This window comes from Catharus ustulatus, chromosome 28 (genome assembly GCF_009819885.2).
Source record: "Catharus ustulatus isolate bCatUst1 chromosome 28, bCatUst1.pri.v2, whole genome shotgun sequence".
In the NCBI taxonomy this organism is placed as follows: domain Eukaryota; kingdom Metazoa; phylum Chordata; class Aves; order Passeriformes; family Turdidae; genus Catharus; species Catharus ustulatus.
In genome coordinates, this window is record NC_046248.1 from 1,298,497 (window position 1) to 1,320,173 (window position 21,677).

At 55.0% G+C, this 21,677-nt stretch overlaps 3 protein-coding genes across 5 annotated transcripts; all 3 read left to right on the forward strand.

The window, feature by feature from the left end:
• Positions 1-122: 122 nt before the first annotated feature.
• On the forward strand, positions 123-4,069 carry FOXRED1 (FAD dependent oxidoreductase domain containing 1). The gene is made up of 10 exons (XM_033081880.2): positions 123-227; positions 1,236-1,480; positions 1,562-1,672; positions 1,749-1,867; positions 1,956-2,050; positions 2,216-2,317; positions 2,395-2,462; positions 2,548-2,696; positions 3,414-3,543; positions 3,618-4,069. Exons 2-10 carry the CDS (start codon positions 1,259-1,261, stop codon positions 3,975-3,977), a joined length of 1,356 nt encoding a protein of 451 aa, XP_032937771.1. The 5' UTR covers positions 123-227; positions 1,236-1,258; the 3' UTR covers positions 3,978-4,069.
• A 1,704-nt stretch (positions 4,070-5,773) lies between these two features.
• Positions 5,774-13,365, forward strand: EI24 (EI24 autophagy associated transmembrane protein). Its single transcript, XM_033081859.2, has 11 exons — positions 5,774-5,846; positions 6,739-6,886; positions 8,323-8,468; positions 9,702-9,762; positions 10,399-10,465; positions 10,854-10,978; positions 11,209-11,328; positions 11,419-11,530; positions 12,265-12,376; positions 12,460-12,534; positions 12,640-13,365. Exons 2-11 carry the CDS (start codon positions 6,845-6,847, stop codon positions 12,803-12,805), a joined length of 1,026 nt encoding a protein of 341 aa, XP_032937750.1. The 5' UTR covers positions 5,774-5,846; positions 6,739-6,844; the 3' UTR covers positions 12,806-13,365.
• Positions 13,366-13,706: 341 nt separating this feature from the next.
• On the forward strand, positions 13,707-21,664 carry STT3A (STT3 oligosaccharyltransferase complex catalytic subunit A). Of its 3 annotated transcripts, none has more exons than XM_033081849.1 (19): positions 13,707-13,762; positions 14,810-14,907; positions 15,028-15,153; positions 15,251-15,311; positions 15,621-15,742; positions 15,904-16,049; positions 16,288-16,378; positions 16,970-17,076; positions 17,435-17,599; positions 18,106-18,286; positions 18,719-18,874; positions 19,013-19,104; positions 19,698-19,853; positions 19,937-20,125; positions 20,200-20,316; positions 20,399-20,501; positions 20,826-21,014; positions 21,128-21,243; positions 21,330-21,664. In XM_033081849.1, exons 3-19 carry the CDS (start codon positions 15,066-15,068, stop codon positions 21,366-21,368), a joined length of 2,118 nt encoding a protein of 705 aa, XP_032937740.1. In that variant the 5' UTR covers positions 13,707-13,762; positions 14,810-14,907; positions 15,028-15,065; the 3' UTR covers positions 21,369-21,664. The 3 variants fall into 3 exon arrangements, with proteins under 3 accessions (XP_032937740.1, XP_032937741.1, XP_032937742.1); XM_033081850.1 differs by having other exon boundaries at positions 13,732-13,762; positions 14,727-14,907; XM_033081851.1 differs by having other exon boundaries at positions 13,749-13,795.
• Positions 21,665-21,677: the final 13 nt, after the last annotated feature.

A 21,677-nucleotide genomic window follows, 5' to 3' on the forward strand; every position in this document is an offset into this window, starting at 1 on the left:
CGCGCCATTGGCGGGACCGCGGCGGGGCGGAGGCCCGGCCAGGGGGCGGGGCCATGGGGAAAGGGGCGGGGCCATGCTGCGGTGGCGGCGCGCGCTCCGCGTGCCGGGACGGGGGGGGTTGGGGGGGGGGACCCCGGGGGGAACCCCGGAACCGGGGGGGATCCCGGCAGGGGTCCCGGGCCGCCCCCTCCGCACCGCGGCTCCGCTCAGCTCCGATTTCTTCCGCGGTGAGATCCGAGGGGTCCACGGCGCTGCATTTGGGGCACACGGGGGAGGGGGGTCACGGGAGAAATGGAGAGAGGGTCGGGGTGGGGACCGCTGGGAATGGGGAGGGGGAGTCAGGTAAATTGGGGTGTCCCAGGGAATGGAGGGGTTACTGGGATATATGAGGATGTACGGTGGGGTCGGGATTGCTGGGAATGGGGAAGGGGTCAAAGGAATAGGGAGACCCAGGGAATGGGGGGGCGCTGGGAATGGGGGGGCACAGGGAATGGGGGGGCACTGGGAATGGATAAAGGGTCAAAGGGTCAAAGGAATGGGGAGTCCCAGGGAACGGGGACGCACTGGGAATGAGGAAGGGGTCAAAGGAATGGGGAGTCCTGGGGAATTGGGGGGCACTGAGAATGGAGAGTCCCGGGGAATGGGGGCACTGGGAATGGGGAAGGGGTCAAAGGAATGGGGAGTCCCGGGGAATGGGGGGGCACTGGGAATGGGGAGTCCCGGGGAATGGGGGGGGCATTGGACCGGTTACAGGTGTTTATGCGAGGGTACCAGAGGGGCCTGGGGGTGATCCTTGGTGACTGCGGGAGATGAAGGTGGGCGTGGGAGGGGTTGGGCGAGAATTGGTCTCAGAGGGGACTGAGGGGTTTCAAAGGGTCCGGGGACACTGGAGAGGGGTCCCCGTGGGGACCGGAGGTCCCAAGGGGATCGTGGCAGGGACCTGGTGGAAGTCTTGGGTGATTCCTGGGGCGGACTGGGGGACCGGGAGGGACTCGTGGGGGTTCCAGGGAGCTGGGGAGTGGTTCTGGTGGTTCACAGAGGGTCCGGGGGCGCTTTCCTGATGAGCCAGGAGGACCTGGAGAGTTCGCAGAGAGGCCTGGGGGGAGTCTGAGGAACCCCTGGGAATGTCCTAGATGGGGCTTAGAGGGGTTCCAAGGGATGCAGAGGGTACCGGGTGGTGCACGGGGGGCTGCCAGCCGTGCCCCCAGGCTCGGCAGCCCCCATTCCACCGGCAGATCTGGGGCAGATAGTGGAGCGCATGGCACAGACCCTGAGGGATCAGCTGCCAGCCTCGGGGAGAGGAGAGCGGGGCTGGATTCCCCCGGGGACCCACCCCGACCCCCGGCCCCCCGACGAGGCCGATGTGGTGGTGGTGGGGGGCGGCGTGCTGGGCTGGTCCGTGGCATACTGGCTGAAGGTGCTGGAGGGCCGGCGGGGGCAGCACGGAATGAAGGTGCTCGTGGTGGAGCGAGACCCCATGGTGAGACACCCCTTCCCAGGGCAGGGTATGGCCTTGGGGACCCCCTGAACCCCCTGTATTTTGGGGTGTCCTCTCCTTCAGTATTCCAGAGCCTCCACGGTGCTGTCGCTGGGGGGGATCTGGCAGCAGTTTTCCCTCCGAGAGAATATCCAAATGTCCCGTTTCTCTGCCAGCTTCCTCCGTGACATCAACGTAAGTGCGGTTGTACGGGCGGGGGTAATCTGGGGAATCCACACCCTCTCACTCTGGTCCCCCTGTCTCCTCACAGGAGTACCTTGGGGTGCCAAATGAGCCCCGCATCGACATCCAGTACCAGCCCTCTGGGTACCTGTTCCTCGCATCCCCCCAGAACGCTGCTGCCCTGGAGGCCACTGTCCAGCTCCAGAGGTGAGGGACCCACGTGGGACCCTCCTGGGGAGAGGTTTCAGGGGCTGGGGGTCATCCTGACCGTCCTCCACATGCTGGCCATCCCCAGGGATGAAGGGGCGCAAGTGGCCTTGCTGTCCCCCACCCAGCTGAAGGAGAAATTCCCCTGGATAAACACGGAGGATGTGGCTGTGGCGTCCTATGGTACGTGGGAGGGTAGGGGAGGGAGTGGAGATCCCTCTCAACATCCTTATCCTCCTGATGCATCCTTTATCCTGCTTTATTTATGGAAGGGGAGGTCCAGCTCCCCCAAAATGCATGTACTGGGTGGGGTCACCCAGTAGTGTCCCCCCATGTTTCCCTGCCCAGGTCTGGAGGATGAAGGCTGGTTCGACCCCTGGACCCTCCTCAACGCTTTCCGGCGCAAAGCCACGTCCCTGGGAGTCCAGAGCTGCTCCGGGGACGTGCGAGGTGAGGGATGGGGGTGCACAGCGAGGTTTGCCCCCTGCCACCCCCAGGACCTCCCACCTCACCCCAAAACCCCCCAGCTTTTGTCGCCTCTGCCAACTACATGATGCCACCAGCGCCGTCATCTGCACGCATCAAATACGTCCACGTGAGTGTGTGTGTGCCATCCCCTGCTCCCCAGGAGTGCCTGTGACCCCCCTGCACCTGTGACCCCCCTGTCTGTGCCCTCCCAGATCTACATGCCAGACAGCCTGGAGTACCAGCCGGTTGCCTGTGCCATCGTGGTCAATGCTGCAGGTGCCTGGGCTGGGAAGCTGCTGGAGGCAGAAGGGCTGCCCAAGGGGCTGTGCAAGCCCTCACTGCCCATCCAGCCCAGGAAGAGGTACTGGGGGGGCTCACAGCAGGGACAGCCTGGCAGCACCCCCTCTGCTGTGGGCCAGCTCCTGGGGTCAGAGTCAGCACCTCCTTTTTCAGGGTGGTGATACCCTTGGTGCTATTTTGGGGGGGTACTTTAGCACCCACCACTCCTGTGTCATGGGGGAGCCCCTCAGCACTTCTATTTTGGGGGGTGTAATCCTGGGACCCCTCTGTCTATGAGGGAGTGAGATGAACCCCTGGGTGCTATTTTGGGAGGATCACAGAATGGGACACATCCCAGCACCCTTCAACTTCTGGTGGGGATGGTGAGCTTCCTCAGTTTTTTGTTTGGAAGTGGGGTCTTGTATCCTGGAGCTCCCATTATTCCTCAAGTGCCCTCAACCCCAGTGTCACCATTATGTCCCCATACCACCAATCCCAATGTCCCCATTATCCCCCTCAGTGTCACCTAAAGTCCCCCAGTGCCCCCAGCTCCAGTATCCACAGTATTCCTAATACCCCATTAATCCCCCATGCTCCTAGCCCCATTATCCCATTACACCCCACAATACTTTAATTATTCCCCCAGTGCCCACAGTCCCAGCCTCTCCACTGTGTCTAGGAAAGACATGACCCCTCAATGTTATTTTTGGGGGGGTACAAACATCTCCACATCCAGCCCCACCACACCATATTGGGGGGCAAGGAGAGCACCCCTCATGCTCTGTCTGGGGCTCCCCAGGTATGTGTTCACCTGGCACTGCCCCAATGGCCCTGGCCTCTCCTGCCCCTTCCTCGTCGACACCTCTGGTGCTTATTTCCGTCGGGATGGCTTCGCTGGGAATTACCTGGGCGGGATGAGCCCTCCTGAGGTGAGCCTGCAGGGTCCTCTCAGATCATTCAACCCCTGTTCTTTATCAGATACCTCCAGTTTATCCTTTCCCAGGAGGAAGAGCCGGACCCCAGCGATCTCTCGGTGGATCACAATTATTTCCAGGAGCAGGTCTGGCCCCGGCTGGCTCGGCGGGTCCCAGCTTTCAAATCCCTGCAGGTCAGGGGTTCCTGGGCAGGATACTACGACTACAACACCTTTGACCAGAATGCGGTGCTGGGCCCGCACCCCCAGGTGGAAAACATGTTTTTTGCCACGGGTTTTAGTGGCCACGGGCTCCAACACGCACCAGCCGCCGGCAGGGCCGTGGCTGAGCTGGTGATCAAGGGCCAGTATGAGACCCTGGATCTGCGGAGGCTGGGGTGGGACAGGCTGGTGGCTGGGGAGCCGCTGCAGGAGCACGGCGTGGTTTGATGGGGGCAGGGAGGGGGGAAACCGAGGCACAGCCTTGGACTCCCTCCCCAGGCCAGAGGTGGTGTCCTGTAGAAATAAAATGGATGGATGGATGCATAGATGGATGATGAGTGTGCCTGGTGTCACAGTATGCACAACCTGAGCAGAGGTTGTGATGGTTCGTTTGACTGCAGGGTGCAAAGGCAACAGCAAGAGACTGAGGTTTTGTTCAGCAGCAAGCAGCAAAGCAGTTTATTGAGGGCCAACAATTCAGTTTTGGGGTAACGGTGAGAAGGAGAGAGATAAAAAGGTGACAGAGAGAGAGAGACAGACAGGGAGACCAGAGAGACAGGGAGACAGAGAGAGAATAGGGGGAATAGCTACCAACAGATGGGACGTCCTCGGATCATCCGGCGATGTTTCCCATCGTGGGGAGAAAGAAGTCTCCACGGTCTCTTCTGAGAGTGATAATTTTATAGTTCATTTCAAGGCAAGGGGCCACTGGCCAAAAGGTGGGGAAATTGATGGACTATTGTGTTCAGAGGACCATGGCTTCAAGAATCAGGTGCAGAAAGTACGGCTGTTCCAGCCCCATACCTGCCCGAGTCCATTGTACCGTGATAGTACAGCACACAGCTCTACACAGTCCATTAGCAAGCATCCACCCTAGCCAGGCCCAGCAGCTCCTGCCCAAAGTGAGTGGTGGAGGTATCAGGGTCTCAGTCTCTGACGATGATTGTGAGGCAGATCAGGCAATCTTCGGACCGACTCTTACACCTGGGAATTAACTGAGTCCACACCTACCATGCGCCCTTCACCAGTGCTACCAGTATCCTCCCCAGTACCCTCAGTTCTAATGTCCTCATTGACACCCTCTACAACTTCAGTGTCCCCACTACACCCCATTCCCTCCCAGTATCCCCATTGTTCCCATACCCGCAGTCCCAGTGTCCCCGGTATACCACCGTGTTACCTATTGCCTCCCCAGTCCCCCCTAGTCCCAGTATCCTCATCACCCATTCTCCCAGTGCTCCCATTATCCAGTGTTCCAGCCCCAGTACTCCCCTTACATTCCTGTCCTCCAGATCCAGCGTCTGTTATTCCCTCAGAGTCCCCACTAACCCCCCTTCCCCCAGTACTTCCATTAAAATCCAATGCCCTCAGATATCCCCACTACTGTCCTGCAGTGTCCCCACCTCCAGTGTTCCCATTATCCCCTCAGGGCCCCCATTACCTGCCCCAGCTGCAGTATGTCCATTACCATTACAGCGTTCCCATACTCTCCCCATTCCCCCCGGTATCTCCAGTATCCCCCCAGTGTTCCCAGTATCCCCAGTATCCCCTCAGTGTTCCCAAGATCCCCGCAGTGCCTTTGCCCCAGTATGCCCGTTCTCCTCGGTATCCCCAGTATCCCCCCAGTGTTCCCAGTATCCTCCCAGAGTTCCCAGTATCCCCCCAGAGTTCCCAGTGTCCTTTCAGTGTTCCCAGTATCCCACCGTTATCCCCCCGTTCCCGATTCCCTCCCTCGTGCATGTGGCGCCCTCTGGCGGCAGCAGCGCGCAAGCGCAGCAACCCGTGGGGCGGGGCTGTAGCTGGGGCGTTTGGCGCATGCGCGGTGGGCAGGGTCGATGTCCAGGCGGGGGCGGGAGCCCTGACAGTGGGCGTGGCTCGCGGCGGTGGGCGGGGCTGTCACACGGGCGTTTGGCGCATGCGCGGTGGGGCAGGATCGCTGTCCAGGTGGGGGCGGGAGCCCTGACAGTGGGCGTGGCTCGCGGCGGTGGGCGGGGCCTCGGCAGTGCGTGTGCGCGGTGCGCGCGGCGCATGCGCGGTGGGCGCGGCCGGGCCGTGTGAGCCGGGCCCGTCCCGCCGTGCGCCCCTGGCCCGGCCCCGGTGAGTGCGGGGGGACCGGGGGTCGGGGGGCGGCACACGGAGAGGCGCTCGGGGGGTGCCCCAGCCACCCGCGGGCCTCCCGCGGCGAAACAAACCGCGAGGGGATTCTGGGCACTGCGCGGGCGGCCCTGAGGGCATTTGGGATCCGTCCCCCTTCAGAGACACTGTGTGGGGAGGCTGTGGGAACAGCCCTTAGGTAAAGTTCGGGCCTCCCGAATTACGGGGTCACCCAGAGCCCCGGCAGCTGCGAGGGGGTTCTGCCCCTCCCCGGGTACCTGAGGGTCACCCCCTCAGCTGTCAGGGGGTGCAGACCCCCAGGTCAGCCCCTTTGCACCCCGATTTCTGTGGGTGCCTTCCTCCTCAGGGTGTTCCATGACTCGGATATTTAGGAGGAAGCTGCCTGTGATTAACTCGGTAATAAATCTGCACGCCAGCTCTGGTTCTGCAGCTTAGATCCCGGCAGGGTCTGATTCGGAATAACCAAAACAAACGTGTTTTTTTAAATGATTTTTTATTGTTTGTGTCCTGCGGCTGCAGCAGCACCACTGACATGCCAGGGTTTGTGACTCCAGCCTGCTCCAGAGTTGCCTGGGAGGAATGAGAGGTTTGCATACTCGTGGGAAAGCACGACTGGTTTATTTTTTTCCTTGAATAAGATGCTGGTTATATTTCTCTGGTGCTTTACAAGGGCTGTTCCTCTCACCCTGAGCTCGCTAACACATGTGAACAGGCTGGGTCCATTCCCTGGCTGTTGAAGGATGGTTGTGCCCAGTGGGAAGCCAGTGAGGGCCAGGAATCCTGTTGGAAATCACCGGGGTGTGACTGAACTTGTAATTCCCGGTCAGCCCATGTGAGCAGTTCTGCCATGGCCCTGTGTGTTCTCTCTCCACAGGCTCCATCCGTTTCCCATCTCTCCAGGATGAGAGAGGCTTGGGTCCGGCTCTCCCCCTCTCCCTGTAGTTGATAGTTTGGGAAGCAGAGGTGATGCTGGAGTCGAGATGGCCGACAGCGTGAGAATCTTCCTTCATGACCTCGTCAGGGTGAGGCTCTGGCTCCTGGGACTGCACTTTGGGAGCACCCTCCTTCCCATGGCATCAGGGAATTGGAAGGAAAAGGGTCTCCAGGTGTATTTCAGTGTGGTGTGTCTGTTGGAAAGGGCTCAGTGTGTGCTGCTGAACCTCTGATAGGTTTCCTTTGGGCACAAATTAATGAAAAATCTCAATAATAATAATAATAATTGTAAAATGACTGTGTATAACAACACACGAATTTTAGAATATATTTTAATATACAATGTGTGATGTTGTGTATAATTTAATAATGAGGATAACAACAGTAATAGATGAATGTCTGCAGCCACAACAGCTCTGCCCCAGCAATAAGGTATGTGTCACCTCACTGCTCCCACCCTGCCTTCCTTCATCCAGAGCTAAATACAGGCTAAAAGCCACTCATGCTGTGACACTGAGCAATAGCTCATGCTCAGAAATAACTCTGTTTGGAAAAAAACAGACAAAGGTTTGATCAAAGCCCTGTGGCCACAGCCTAAAAGGAGGAGTTGTGTCATTTCCTGGTGTTCCTGTACCATCAGCTGGAAAAGCTGCCTGGGTCAGGCCCAGCTCTGCTGTTTCAGACATGAATTTGGCATTGGAATTTATCCTCTTTGGTCAGGAACTCCATGAACCCAACTGACAGGTGGTGACACCATCCTGGTTCATCCCTATGATCTTTATTTTAAAGGGAAATTGTGATGATGATGGTTATGGCATCACCTGGAGCTGGAAATAATTAAACAAGATCCCACAGTCGTTTGGGTTGGAGGGGACCTTTAAGTCTTTCTTGTTCCATATCCCTGCCAAGGGCAGGGACACCTTCCACTATCCCAGTTCCCATCCAGCCTGGCCTTGGACACTTCCAGGGACAGCCACAACCTCTCTGGACCAGCCAAGTCTTAGGAGGCAGCTCTACAAATCTTCCAAACATGGAGTAAGGGAAAACTTCTGGGCACTCTCTTATTAACAACCTTGCCTGGATGTGGCTGGTGGGAAAAACTTTCTGGGATGAGGACAGATGCTTTTATTTGTAAAGGAATAAGCATTAAACTTGTAATATACAGTTAGAGTTTGCACATCCCAAACATTGGTGTAATTCCATTTTATTGGCCTCAAAGAGCTGGCAAGGGATGAGGGGCTTCCTGCCAGGCAAGGCTGGGAGAGATCCGAGTCTGATTTTTGCCAGGGTTTTAAATAGTGTAGATTGGAAGAGAAATCACACCTTTACAGAAAAAAAAAATACTGCTGATCCTGGAGATGCTGGAATGTGCAGTGATTTAGGTCACTGGGCCATGGAAGAGAGGTGGTGCTGCTGCTCCAGCTGAGCCCAAGCAGCCAAAGAGCGACACCAGCCATGGCACCAGGAGGGTTTGGATGGCCTGGCTCAGCCATATCCCATTGCTCCTCTCTCCTCATGTCCACAGGGAATTAAGGACTCCATCTGGGGCATCTGCACCATCTCCAAGCTGGACGCCCGGATCCAGCAGAAAAGGGAAGAGCAGAGGCGCAGGAGAGCCAACAGCGCGCTCGCCCAGCGGAGGTTTCACATGGAAGAGAAGAAGCAAGAGAAGTGAGTATGGGGTGTGGCTGCTCAGAAATGGGGCAATTCCCTTCTCCTCTGGTAGTCAGAGCCAATAAATGGCAAGCACGTGGCATGAAACTCCTTTATAACTGTGTAATGGAGCTGGAGCTGTTACTGTGAGATAAGCAGTCAGACCTTTGGTGTTGTTTGATAAACAGTTTGAATTACCACTGAAAGAACACAGATTTATGAGTTTCTTTTCCTCCTGAATCCTTGTGCTATCTCAGATCCATTGTTGTTGCTGGGATCAGGAAAAAAACAGCAGCTTGGATCCAATGTCCACGTTGGGGCAGATCAATTGTCCCTTTTCCTCAACCCTGCTGTGTTTTGTGAAGTTTGGAGCTGCAGAACCTCTGTGGTTCTGGAAATGCCAGAATCCTCCCCATTCAGGAGCAAGCAGCATCTGTTCCTGTGTCTGACTCCCAGACCATGCCAGGATGTCTCTGCTGCCCTGATGGCACTGAGCTGGCACTTCACACTGTGGTTTTGGGCACATTCTGGGACATATTTACCAATTACTATGACTGGCTGGGTGGGAGGCTGGCTGAAAGGTCTCCCATGATACCAATACTCCTCAGGGGTCTCTGCAGCTCCACATCTCAGCTGCCTCTGAAGAAAAGTACAACTTTTTCATTTTGTTTATATAAATAAACAGCTGAATTTTGCTGATCTTCTTTATAGCAAAATCACTCTGATGTCAAGAGCTGACTGGGAAAGTGATGCAGAGTCCCATGGAGCTGCTCTTGCATGTCCAGAGACACCAAAACCACCCTGAGCAGAAACAGCCTCTTCTGAGACCTCTTTTTGGGGGGAAGGGATAAAAACAAAAGAAGAGAGACCAAAAAATGCCTGAAATCTCCTAATTTTATTGTGGCAAGAGTTTGGAGAGAACAAAGCCTGAGATCTCTATACATGCTTAAAAATCTGGAAGAGAGCTTTGCTTTTCTTCAGTTGCAGTGCAGATTTTGGGAATTAATAAAAGCTGAAAGAGTCTCCCTGATGTAAGTTTTGGGGAGACTGCACTGGCTGAGACATGGTGTGAATCTGTGTAGGGATTCCTTCCAGGATTTCTGTGTTTGGATAAAATCAGGTGCACAGCTGGTGTTGAGCTGGTTCTTGGTGACATTTCCAAGGTGTCCAAAACACGGGGCAGAAGCAGTTGGCACTTGTGAGGGAACATTTGTCCAGGTGCTGGGTCATGAACACATCTCTCTCCTGCAGTGAACCCCGGATTGTGAGCCGGATATTTCAGTGTTGTGCCTGGAACGGAGGCGTCTTCTGGGTAGGTGGAGATTTTTCTTATTTATTATGGGTTTGATTTGAAAACCCTTGTGAAAACCCATGTCCTGCTCCAGTCCTCATAGGCTGTGAGTGGTGAGCCATCAGCACAGCAGCAGGAATTGCTGGGAACCACATGTTCCCATCCCAATGCTGTATTTTAAGGGATTCATTTATGGGATACAGGAGCACAGATTTACTCAAGAGACCCACACATGAAACCCAAGCTGCTTTTCCAAGTCTTTGAGGCTGCTCTCCACTTCAATATTCAATTCCTGCTTTGCTGCAGCCTGGGATACTGCTTTGCCAGTTGGATATTGATGTCTTAAGGATTTATTTCCTCTGCTCTGACTTCTTATGCCTGGTTCATGAGGCTGATCCTTAATGAAGCTAACACTTCATAAATCAAATAACCAAATAAATGGCTTCATTTCCTCATTACACTGGTGCAGAGTATGAGGGATTGGCATGGAAATGTTAAAGTGTTCAGCTGCAGGTTGTGGCTGTATTTAAACAGAAATCCTTGTCCTTTGTATTTGTGGATCACTGAGGGAGGAGAGGCCTTTGGATCTGTGGCCACAGGAACACAAAATGCCTGTGCAGTGCCTCACTGAGAGCCCTTGTTTGTTTTTCCCTGCAGCTTAGTCTCTTCTTGTTCTACCGAGTGTTCATCCCCGTCCTTCAGTCGGTCACGGCGCAGATCATCGGTGGGTGCCTTTCCCCTTGGGGTGTTCCAGGCTGCTCAGAAGCCCATGGGATGAGTTCAGGGTCTTTGTCCCACTGAGCTGTTCCTCACACCTCTGTCTCCTTGTGTCGTTTTCCTCTTCTTTCCATCCTCTTCTTTCAATCCCATTGTTAATCATCCAGCAGAAAAACTGGGGTGGATCACCCTGCTGACAGCCCAGGGTCTTGCCATTTCAAACACATTTGTCTGTGTATTTTTGTGTTTAAATAAAAATCAAGTGGGTAGGAATGTGCTTTTAAAGACATTTAGAGAACTAGAGTCAGGGGGAACTCCCTGTTGGCTGTGCCAGGAAGCATTTGGAGGTTCCTACACCAGTTCCTCACGTGTGTTTCTCTGTCTGTCTTCTGAAGGTGACCCTTCCTTACATGGTGACGTCTGGTCCTGGCTGGAGTTCATCCTCACCTCCATTTTCAGTGCTCTCTGGGTCCTGCCCCTCTTTGTGCTCAGTAAGGTGGTCAATGCCATCTGGTTTCAGGTAGGTGACAGGAACCTGGGCCCTGCCTTGAGCCAACAGGGGGAGTTTCCTCACTGAGCGGGGCTTGACCAGGTGCTGTGGGGGCACAAGAGGAAATCCTTCCCAAAACGGGCTCTGGGCATATTCCTGGTGGGTGAAAGCAGCTCAGTAGCATCATCTTGGGTTTAATTTCCCCAAAGCCCCCATTGCTCTGGAGTTCCATTTGCCTCAAGCCCTGTCTCTGCTGGCAGGACATCGCGGATCTGGCGTTCGAAGTGTCGGGCAGGAAGCCTCACCCCTTCCCCAGCGTCAGCAAAATCATCGCTGACATGTTGTTCAACCTCCTGCTGCAGGCGCTTTTCCTCATCCAGGTGTGACAAGCCACCACCCCACCAGCTCAAGTGCTGCCCTCCCCCAAATCCTGAGTGTCCCTCTCTCAATCCACTCCTTTTCCATCCCAGGGAATGATTGTGAGCCTGTTCCCCATCGACCTCATTGGGCAGCTGATCAGCCTGCTCCACATGTCGCTGCTCTACTCGCTCTACTGCTTCGAGTACCGCTGGTTTAACAAAGGTGAAGGAGGCTCCCTGCATGGAAAGGGGGAATTTAACTGCATTGAGCATTTCTCTACTGAAGGAGCATCCAGCTGGGGTGTCAGAGGCTGATCTTCCATCATTTTTTATATGGAATGAAGGGTAAATGTGAGCCAGCAGTGTGCTCAGCTGGTAAGGCCAGTGGTACCTGGCCTGTACCAGCCCCAGTGTGGCCACAGCTCCAGGGCATTGCCCATGCCCCTGTGCTGGGCACTGGTGAGGGCTTGAGTTCTGGGCCCCTCACAAGAAGGACATTGAGGGACTGGAGCATGTCCAAAGGATACAGAGCTGGGGAAGGGTCTGGAGCACCAGGAGCAGCTGAGGGAGCTCAGCCTGGAGGAGACTCTCTGCAACTCCCTGACAGGGCACCTAGATAATGGTTGGGCTGTGCTCCTGCATAAAAAGGGACAGGATGAGAGGACATGGCCTCAAGCTCTGCTGAGGAGGTTCAGGTTGGACATCAGGATGAATTTTTTGACTGAAAGGGTGGCTAGGCATTAAAAGGGGCTGCCCAGGAAGGTGGTGTAGTTGCCATCCCTGGAGCTGTTCAGGAGATGACTGGATGTGGCACTCAGTGCTCTGATCTATTGACAAGGTGGGGATTGGTCAAAGGAGGTGATTGGAGGTCTTCTCCAGCCTAAATGGTTCTGTGATTGTCTAGTGATGGTGTCTCCTCCCCATGGGTTCATTTCCACGGGATTTTCCTCTTTGCAGGAATCGAAATGCACCAACGGTTGTCCAACATCGAGAGGAACTGGCCCTACTACTTTGGCTTTGGCTTGCCACTGGCATTTCTCACGGCCATGCAGTCCTCCTACATCATCAGGTGGGAAAGCCACTCTGGCCCTCCTCCTCCTGACACCCACCCAAGTGTCCCTCTCTTTATTCTATTGTATTTTTCCCTTGCAGCGGTTGCCTCTTTTCCATCCTTTTCCCTCTCTTCATCATCAGCGCCAACGAAGCCAGGACCCCCGGCAAAACCTAGTGAGTATCCTTCATTCCCACACACTGATCCTTGTCCAACACCCCCAGCCTCCCCCAGGGAGGCGCTCCTGGCATCGGGAGCTGATGGACTCTCTTCCCTTTCAGCCACTTCCAGCTCCGTCTCTTCTCCTTGGTGGTTTTCCTCAGCAACAGACTCTTTCACAAGACCGTTTACCTTCAGTCCGCCCTGAGCGGTGCTTCCTCCTCCCCCTCCTCCTCCTCCTCCTCTTCGCCCTCTCCTGCCAAACACGCGGCTGCTCCGGGGCACTGAGCTGCCCCAGACCCCGGGGAGGGGGGACACCCACGGGCTTCTCTGCGTCCCCGATGTCCAGGGACGGGCAGGACCCAGCCTGACGAGGTGTCACTGTCAGTTCTGCGTCTCCCCCTGGAAATTTTTTTGGGGAAAAATCTGGGTTTTTAACACCTTTGTGAGTTTCCAGGAGCCGGGTTGTGCCCTGCGCTTGTTTTATAGTGGACTCTTTTGTACGCCTTTCCCGTGCCATCTCCCTGCCTCGGGCCAGTGGGTCGGAACCCCGTCACCCCGTTTTGCCGTTGTGTCCCTCCCGTGTCTCCCCCGTGTCCCCCTGCCCTCGTCCCCCTTCCCGCTCCCTCCATCTCCCCTAACTCAGGTCGTGGGAGGGGGGCGGGCATTTCTGGGAGCTCCCGCTGCCGTCGAGCACAGCGTCCCCCTCCCGTGCATGTACCGTTTCTGTCGGGTCGGGGAAGGAACCGGTGACGTTCAAAAACCCCTTTGGATATTTCGGGCCGGTTTATCAACTTTTCTCTAGTATTTTCACACTGAAACATTAAACGGAGAAACCACGATTCTCAGCCGTTCTACGCCTGCCGCTGTCGTTAATCCGCGCGGTGCTCCCGGGCCGGGCTCCCCCCGCGCCCCGCAGTGGTTCCGCCGCCCACGTGGCCAGGCCGCCCCGCTTCCGCTTCCGCCCACGTGACCCGCCCGGCCCCCGCCAACCCGGACGGACACGTCACGGCTCATTCCCCGCCGGCACCGCCCACCTCCCGCTCCGCCAATAAGAACGCTCCGTGCTCCTCATGCACCGCCCCGCACCCGATTGAGTGTTCAGCGCTTCGACCAATGAGCGCGTTCGTACTTGGAGTGACGTGCGCGCTGACCAATGGGGAGCGGGCGGGGGCGGCGCGCGGGCTGGCGGCGGCCGAGGCAGGGCGGCTGCGCGGGGCGGATGGACGGGGCGGCGGGGCTGCGGTGAGGGACGGGACCGGGACCAGGACCCGACCGGTGCTGGGGGAGCTGGGAATCCTCGGGCCTGGGGGTGGAGGGGTGCCCGGGCTGGGGGGTACCTGTGGTGCGGGGTCTGCGGAGCGAGGGAGCTGCGGGGTCAGGGGGTGCCCGGGCCTTGGAGGGTGCTCAGGCGTGTGGGGAGAGCGAGCCCGGGGGGTTCAAGAGTCCTCAGGCGTGTGGGCTGAGACCCTGAGGCTGCAGCCTGGGGATGCCCGGGGGGTGTGGGGGGCAGCACCGGGAGTCGGGAGGGCTCTGTGGCACTGGGAGCTCCTGGGGGGTGAAGGGTCCCGCCCGGGGCACCCCAGGGCAGAGCCACTCGTGCCCGGAGGCATCTGCGCTGTGCTCCATGATCCCAGGGCATCCAGGAAATAACCACCGCACGCTATTTCTGTACCGGGCAGTGCCCAGTGTGCACCAGTCAGAATCACTTTTGGGCACAGGGAGCCTTTTCCAGGCCCAGTTTGTTTGGGTTTTAAATCTCAGCCTGTCCCAATGTTCCTTCCTGATGTTGTAGCTCAGAGACCTGAACTGCACATTTACCCTCCTGTGAGGGTCTGAGCCTGCCCAGAGCAGCAGGAAAGGTTTTCCTGACTGATTGGACAAGAAATGATTTGAAGAAGTCTGAGTGTTTTCATGATAGAAAGATGTTAAAGCTATGATTCTTCAGCAAGAGTTTCACTTCCTTGGTGTGCAACCCCAGGATTTCTGTGGCTTTTCCTCCCCCCAGGGAGGTTGAATTGTCTCATTGTCTGGTGTGAGCAAAACTGATTTACTGTCCTGGTCTGCATTAACAAACTACTGGGGTGTATATATTTGACATAAGTAATCCAAAGTGGGAGTAACCAGGAGTGATTCAGATCTGTGTGTGAGAAAAAGCACCCATTTCTTGTATTTTCCATGGATTATATTTTTTGTGCATTGCTTGCAGGTGATGGTTAAACTGCAGAGAGCATCCAGAGGGAAGGCAGGGGTTTTGCTCAAGTTTACACTGGGCTTTTGTTCTGTGCACAGAGAAGCAGGCGCGTCCTCTGCCCCGGAGAAGTTCTGGGCTCTGTGAAGGAAGGAAAACCAGCCAGGATTTGGGGTGACAGCTCAGATCAGGACAGGAGGTGAGGGGTTTGTGGGGAGAGGCTGGGCTAGAGTGGGGGATTTAAAGTCTTAAGACTCATGAAGGCTTTAAAGACAACATGATCTGAGTTGCTCTTTGATATCTTTCTGATTGTGTCCAGGCACTCAGGGATCCTCAGGCCCTGCATTTGTTGTGAAAATGACCAAGTTGGGCTTTCTCCGGCTCTCCTATGAGAAGCAGGACACACTGCTCAAGCTCCTCATCCTGTCCATGGCAGCTGTCCTGTGTAAGTCTGTGCCCTCAGGGATGGCTCCTGGTGCAGGAAAACTGAGGGTAACTCATGAGCTCTGTGTGTTCACTCTGCCCCTTCTCTCTGTTTGCAGCTTTCTCCACGAGACTTTTTTCTGTTTTAAGATTTGAAAGTGTCATCCATGAGTTTGATCCGTAAGTGTCATCCTCTCATTTCCTGCGGGCCTGTTGGGCTTTTCCTCTTCTGGGGCACACGGAATTCAGGCAATGGTGCCAGGCTCAATTTAATCCTCAATTGGGCACAGCAGGAAGGAGAGCTCCTGGCACAATTAGTGTCAGTGTCCCAAGGGCCACTGTCACCTTTGTAAATGCACTGTTAGGCCCACTGGGAGGAGGAATGAACCTTTGCAGCTGAGGTTTGGGACAGTTGAAGGAAACTGGGCCAGTTTCCTGTGCATGTAACACACAGGAGCAGCCCCCACAGTGCTGTCTCACCTTGTACAGGTATTTCAACTACCGCACCACCCGCTTCCTGGCTGAGGAGGGCTTCTACAAATTCCACAACTGGTTTGATGACCGAGCATGGTACCCCCTGGGCAGGATCATCGGGGGAACCATTTACCCAGGTAAAGCTTTTGCCAAGCTGAAATGCACCTGGTGCAAGGGGAAATCTGGGTGGGGACTGCATCCGTGAGGGTCAGCTGGAACAGAGGATGCATCCTGGGCAACATCTCCCTCCTGGCAAGTCTTTGGAGCAGCCTGCTAACAGTGTCATTTCCATTCCCAGGCCTGATGATCACATCAGCAGCGATTTACCACGTGCTGCACTTCTTCCACATCACCATCGACATCCGCAACGTCTGCGTGTTCCTGGCTCCCCTCTTCTCCTCCTTCACCACCATTGTGACTTACCACCTCACCAAAGAGCTCAAGGTACAGGGGCCAGCAGGGTGTGCCCCACAGACTTTGGCTTTCCAGAGGAACAGGACTGTTTTCCGTTTGGGAGAGCAGCTGGGTCAGAGGTTTGCAGGTGACCGCCACACTCCTCAAACCCCGACCTTCTGGGAAGTGGGAGATCTGTTTGAGAGCTTTGTTTCCACATGCAATTTTTATTCCTTTGAGTAATAAAATCCCTAAATCCCTGTGTCTTTTTCCTGACTGTTTCTCCCAGGATGCAGGGGCAGGACTCCTCGCTGCTGCCATGATCGCTGTTGTGCCTGGATACATCTCTCGATCTGTTGCTGGTTCCTATGATAATGAAGGTGAGTTTGTCACCCTTTAAGAACTGTTGGGTGCTGGAAGATGCTGCAGGGCACAATAGAGGCTCTGTCATTTCCTGGTGATCCCTGCTGGGTTTGTGCTGTACAAACCCAGCCCATCAGAGATCAGAGGTGCCATGGAGTAGACAGAGTGTTTCCCAGCTCTTGCAGAGAATTTACTCCACTATCCTTGTTTGCAAATCCAAAAGGGTTTTGTCACTTTCCCAAACTCTGCTTGGAACTGGAGCTACTGTGTGGTTCCTCTGTGCTTTTGTCCCTGTTCCAGCAGTGATGTTTGGACTGGCAAAGGCAGCAATCTCACTGCCAGTGCCTGGGGCAGAGGAGGATCCAGGTTGCTTTACTGGGCTTTTGGGGGCTGTGTAGGAGTTCTTCCAGCTGGTGTGGCTGGAAGAAGCCACGTGAGCTGTTAGACACAATCTCCACAGTGTTTCAATCTAGAAACCAGATATCAAATGCTTTTCCCAGGCTCTTTGTGTGATGGAGCAGCATAAGCACTTACAAATCTGTTTTTAATAGCTTGAGTGCTCTGCAGTGCCCCAGGGATGACATTAAGAGCTCTGGGTCCTTCCACAGGTATCGCCATATTCTGCATGCTCTTGACCTACTACATGTGGATCAAAGCTGTCAAAACTGGCTCCATCTACTGGGCAGCCATGTGTGCCCTTGCCTATTTCTATATGGTGAGTAACTCTTCTCCCAGCTCTGGGGTAAACCTGACTCTGATATCCCTCTGGATGCACTCACCAGGAAGCCATGATGTACTGTTCCTGTGTCTGTGTGTCCAGAACTGCTGTGGAGGTGGAAATGGAATGGGTTCTTTATCCCAGTGGGTTTTGTGAGGTCTTTTTACTGGTGTTGAAAAATCTATGTTTCTGGGGTGTGAGGATGCCCTAAGATAGAGCAGATCACAGCTGGTATTGCTATTGTGTGAAAATCCTGCCCATGATCCTAGGAAAGCTAAACCTTTGTGTTTCACCTCAGCTCTGCAGCTGTTCAGCCCTGGAACTTGTGGATGTGTGTCTGGTTTGTGTCTGGCAGGTCTCCTCGTGGGGTGGCTACGTCTTCCTGATCAACCTCATCCCCTTGCACGTGCTGGTGCTGATGCTCACTGGGCGCTTCTCCCACAGGATCTATGTAGCCTATTGCACAGTCTACTGCTTGGGAACCATCCTGTCCATGCAGATCTCCTTTGTTGGCTTCCAGGTGGGCACCAGGGGGGTTTGCAGACTCAGGGATGGGTTCTGACAGAACAGCACCTGATTTTACTTCCTGTCTTCGTCATTGGGTGCTGACTTCTTGTTCCAGCTTCCATTATGCCAATTCCTTGCCACCTGTGTCAAAATGAGCCTTTGGCTGTGGTGGATGACTTTCAAAGTTCCTAATAACCTTCCCAGCACCAGTTGTCTTTCACAAAAATATCTTTGGTTTTGGTGAAGGAAACACTCATGCCATGGGTGTCTTGGTATGGCAGGAAACAGGCCTGGCCAGTTCATGTTTGCAAGAGAATCCATAATAGTTAATTTTCCATATCAATTCTTATCAGAATCAAAGTGGATGTAGGAACAGGACTCGTGCCAGCTGTGCCAATCACAGGCAGGGAACATTTGATAATTTTCCTGTGACTGGCAGAGATTGTGCCAAGCAGGGATTTGTGGAAAAAGCCAGGCTCCTGTTTCTCTGTATCTGACCACGCTCTGCCCCACTCCCAGCCCGTCCTCTCCTCGGAGCACATGGCTGCCCTTGGAGTCTTCGGCCTGTGCCAGATCCATGCCTTTGTGGACTACCTCCGGAGCAAGCTGAACCCACAGCAGTTCGAAATCCTCTTCAGGAGTGTCATTTCCCTGGTTGGCTTCGTCCTCCTCTCCGTGGGGGCTGTGCTGATGCTCACAGGTAGCCATTGCAAGGCTGTTTCTCCCTCTTTCCTTGCTTCCAAATGTGTTACTGTGGTGCCAGTGCCTGTGAGTCCCCTCAACAGGGAGTTGGGACCTGCCTGAATCTGTGCATTCACAAGGAATATTTAAGCAGCAGCTGTGAGATGGGAGGGGCAGAGACTCCGGGGACACCAGGCTGGTGCTGCAGATACTGATTGTTGCTCTGTAGTAGCAAAGAGATGCTAAAAATAGAGGTTGGGCCGGGAGGAGATTTTTAGAGTGAAATTGCCTTGTAATTCCTTTCTAAAATGGCAGGTTTGAGTAACAGAGAGTCTAAACAAGATCTGGGATCACTCATTCAGTCTCAGATGTACTTCCCTTGGAGAGTGCATGTCAACACTGCCCATTACTCTGCTGGATCCAAAGAGGATTTGTTTTCTCACTTTCCTAGGGAAAATCTCCCCATGGACTGGGCGTTTCTATTCCCTGCTGGACCCTTCCTACGCCAAGAACAACATCCCCATCATCGCCTCTGTGTCTGAGCACCAGCCCACCACTTGGTCCTCCTACTACTTCGACCTGCAGCTCCTTGTTTTCATGTTCCCAGGTGAGTTGCCAGACCCTGAGTTAGTCACCAGAGGGTTTTCCTGCCTCTTCAGGCTCTGCTGTGTCCCTCTGTGTCACTCTGTGCCTGGTTTTATTCATCTGTGAGCTGAACCTGACCCCTTTTTCTCCCCCCTCACAGTTGGTCTCTACTACTGCTTCAGCAACCTCTCAGATGCCCGAATCTTCATCATCATGTACGGTGTGACCAGCATGTACTTCTCAGCTGTCATGGTGAGGGCTGCAGGTTCAGCACCACCACCGAGTGCTCAGAACAGTTTCGTTTGGTTTGCTGAACTTAGTGATGATTCTTTCACTCTGAGGGTTTTTCTCCTTTCCATAAATGTGGTTTTGTTTTGCCCCTTTCTGCTGTGAGGGAAGGTGAAGTTGCAAAAGTCAGTGGTTTGGGTGTTTCTCATGTCCCTGTGGCCAGAGCTGCCTGGTCAGTGTTCCTGAGCTCCCAGTGCAATCTCAAACAAATTCTCTGCATTTTCAAGCAGAGATTGGTGACAAAAAACTGCTGATGAGCCCATTTTCATTCTTCCTGAACACTAAATGTGACTGAGTTCTGGTGTGGAGACAGCTGCCAATCCTTGCTTCCACCTAAGAATGCTGAAGTGACCTCAGTTTCCCGTGTGGGCCAATTGTGAGCACTCAGGGAATTTCCTTCGGGGATGTCTGAGATTTGGCAGCTTCCCACCAAAAAAAACAGCCACAGGTTTACCCTAAGACTGAATTTGAGATGTTGGGTTAGGAATGGCATCCAGTTCCCTCTTCTCTTGGATTTCTGCTGGATTCCTTCTCCAACAGTTCTGCTGTTGCCGTAGGTGCGTCTCATGCTGGTGCTGGCTCCGGTGATGTGCATCCTGTCCGGCATTGGGGTCTCTCAGGTGTTGTCCACCTACATGAAGAACCTGGATATCAGCCGGCCAGACAAGAAGAGCAAAAAGCAGCAAGACTCCACCTACCCCATTAAAAATGAAGTGAGCACCAGGCTGGCTCAGGAACACACCTGGTCCTGGTGGCCCCATCCCTCCAGTGCTGAGACCCTGGGTTGTTCCTGCAGGTTGCCAGCGGCATGATCCTGGTCATGGCGTTCTTCTTGATCACCTACACCTTCCACTCCACCTGGGTGACCAGTGAGGCCTATTCCTCTCCCTCCATCGTTCTCTCTGCCCGTGGTGGGGATGGCAGCAGGATCATCTTCGATGATTTCCGAGAAGCTTATTACTGGCTGCGGCACAACACGCCGGAGGTACGGGGGTTTGGGGCCTCGGGCACCCCACATTGCCCACTGAGGCGCTGATGTACGGCTGGGGTTTGGTGCAGGATGCCAAGGTGATGTCCTGGTGGGACTACGGGTACCAGATCACTGCCATGGCCAACCGGACCATCCTGGTGGACAACAACACCTGGAACAACACGCACATCTCCCGCGTCGGCCAGGTGGGTGCCTCCCTCCCCCGCTGCCTTGGCCAGGCCTTCCTGGGCACCATGTGAGCACTGGCTGACACCACGTCTGCCCCAGGCCATGGCATCGACGGAGGAGAAAGCCTATGAGATCATGAGGGAGCTGGACGTCAGCTACGTGCTGGTCATCTTTGGGGGCCTCACCGGGTACTCATCGGACGGTAAGATCCCGCTGTGAGCTGGGTCAGACCCAGCCAGGGACACTGCTGGCAGTCCCACCTCCACCTGGGGCTGTGGAGTGAGAACAGGGCCAGGATGCTCCTCTCTGGAGCTGCATGTGCCTCTGGAGCTCTCCCTCAACTCAACCTTGCTTTTGGTCCCCCCACATCACCTCAGCCCTCCCTCCCGGCCTCCAGCTCAACTCGATTCCTTCTTTTACCTCATCCCAACTTCTTGTTCTTTCACCCCAGTTGAAGCCCTTACTCTTGGCCCCCCAAATCAACTCAAGCCCTCATTCTTTGCCCCCCCAACTCTCTGCCTTGCAGACATCAACAAGTTCCTGTGGATGGTGCGGATCGGGGGCAGCACGGACACGGGGCGCCACATCAAGGAGCACGACTACTACACCCCCACCGGGGAGTTCCGGGTGGACCGCGAGGGCTCCCCGGTGCTGCTCAACTGCCTCATGTACAAGATGTGCTACTACCGCTTCGGCCAGGTCTACACTGAGGCCAGTGAGTCCCTGAGTCACCCCCAGGGCGTCACACTGCTTTTGGGGGGCCCTGCTGCTCCCTGACACCTCTGGGGCGCGATGCAGCTGCACTGCCTGTGCTTTGCCCTCTCCTAGAGCGACCTCCAGGCTACGACCGGGTGAGGAACGCTGAAATCGGCAACAAGGACTTTGAGCTGGACGTGCTGGAGGAGGCGTACACCACAGAGCACTGGCTCGTCCGAATATACAAGGTATGGCACCAGAACCAGTCCAAAACCTGCCCAGTTTGGGAAAAAAATACGGGATTCTACCTAATGAACCTTCTTTTACTGCCCAGGTGAAAGATTTGGACAACCGTGGGTTGTCGAGGACGTAGAGGAGCCGGCGCCGGCCGCGCCAGACACCGCACTGACCCAGCCTTGCCTGTGCAGCAGAGATTTGGGGGTTTGGTGGGGGTTCGAGGGGGGCCGTTTCGGGTTTGTTTTATACCGTTTGTAAGTGCAGGCAGTGGCGGGAGGACCCTGCCCACCCCATCCTGCCGGGAGTGACTTTTATATACACACGGAGCCGTGGCCAAATCAGGAACTGCGGCTCTTACCGGGGCTGATTGACCAGGAATTGTGAAGAATACAAATAAAAATAAATTTGGTGGGTTTTCCCCCGATTCTGTCAGAGGGGCGTTGGG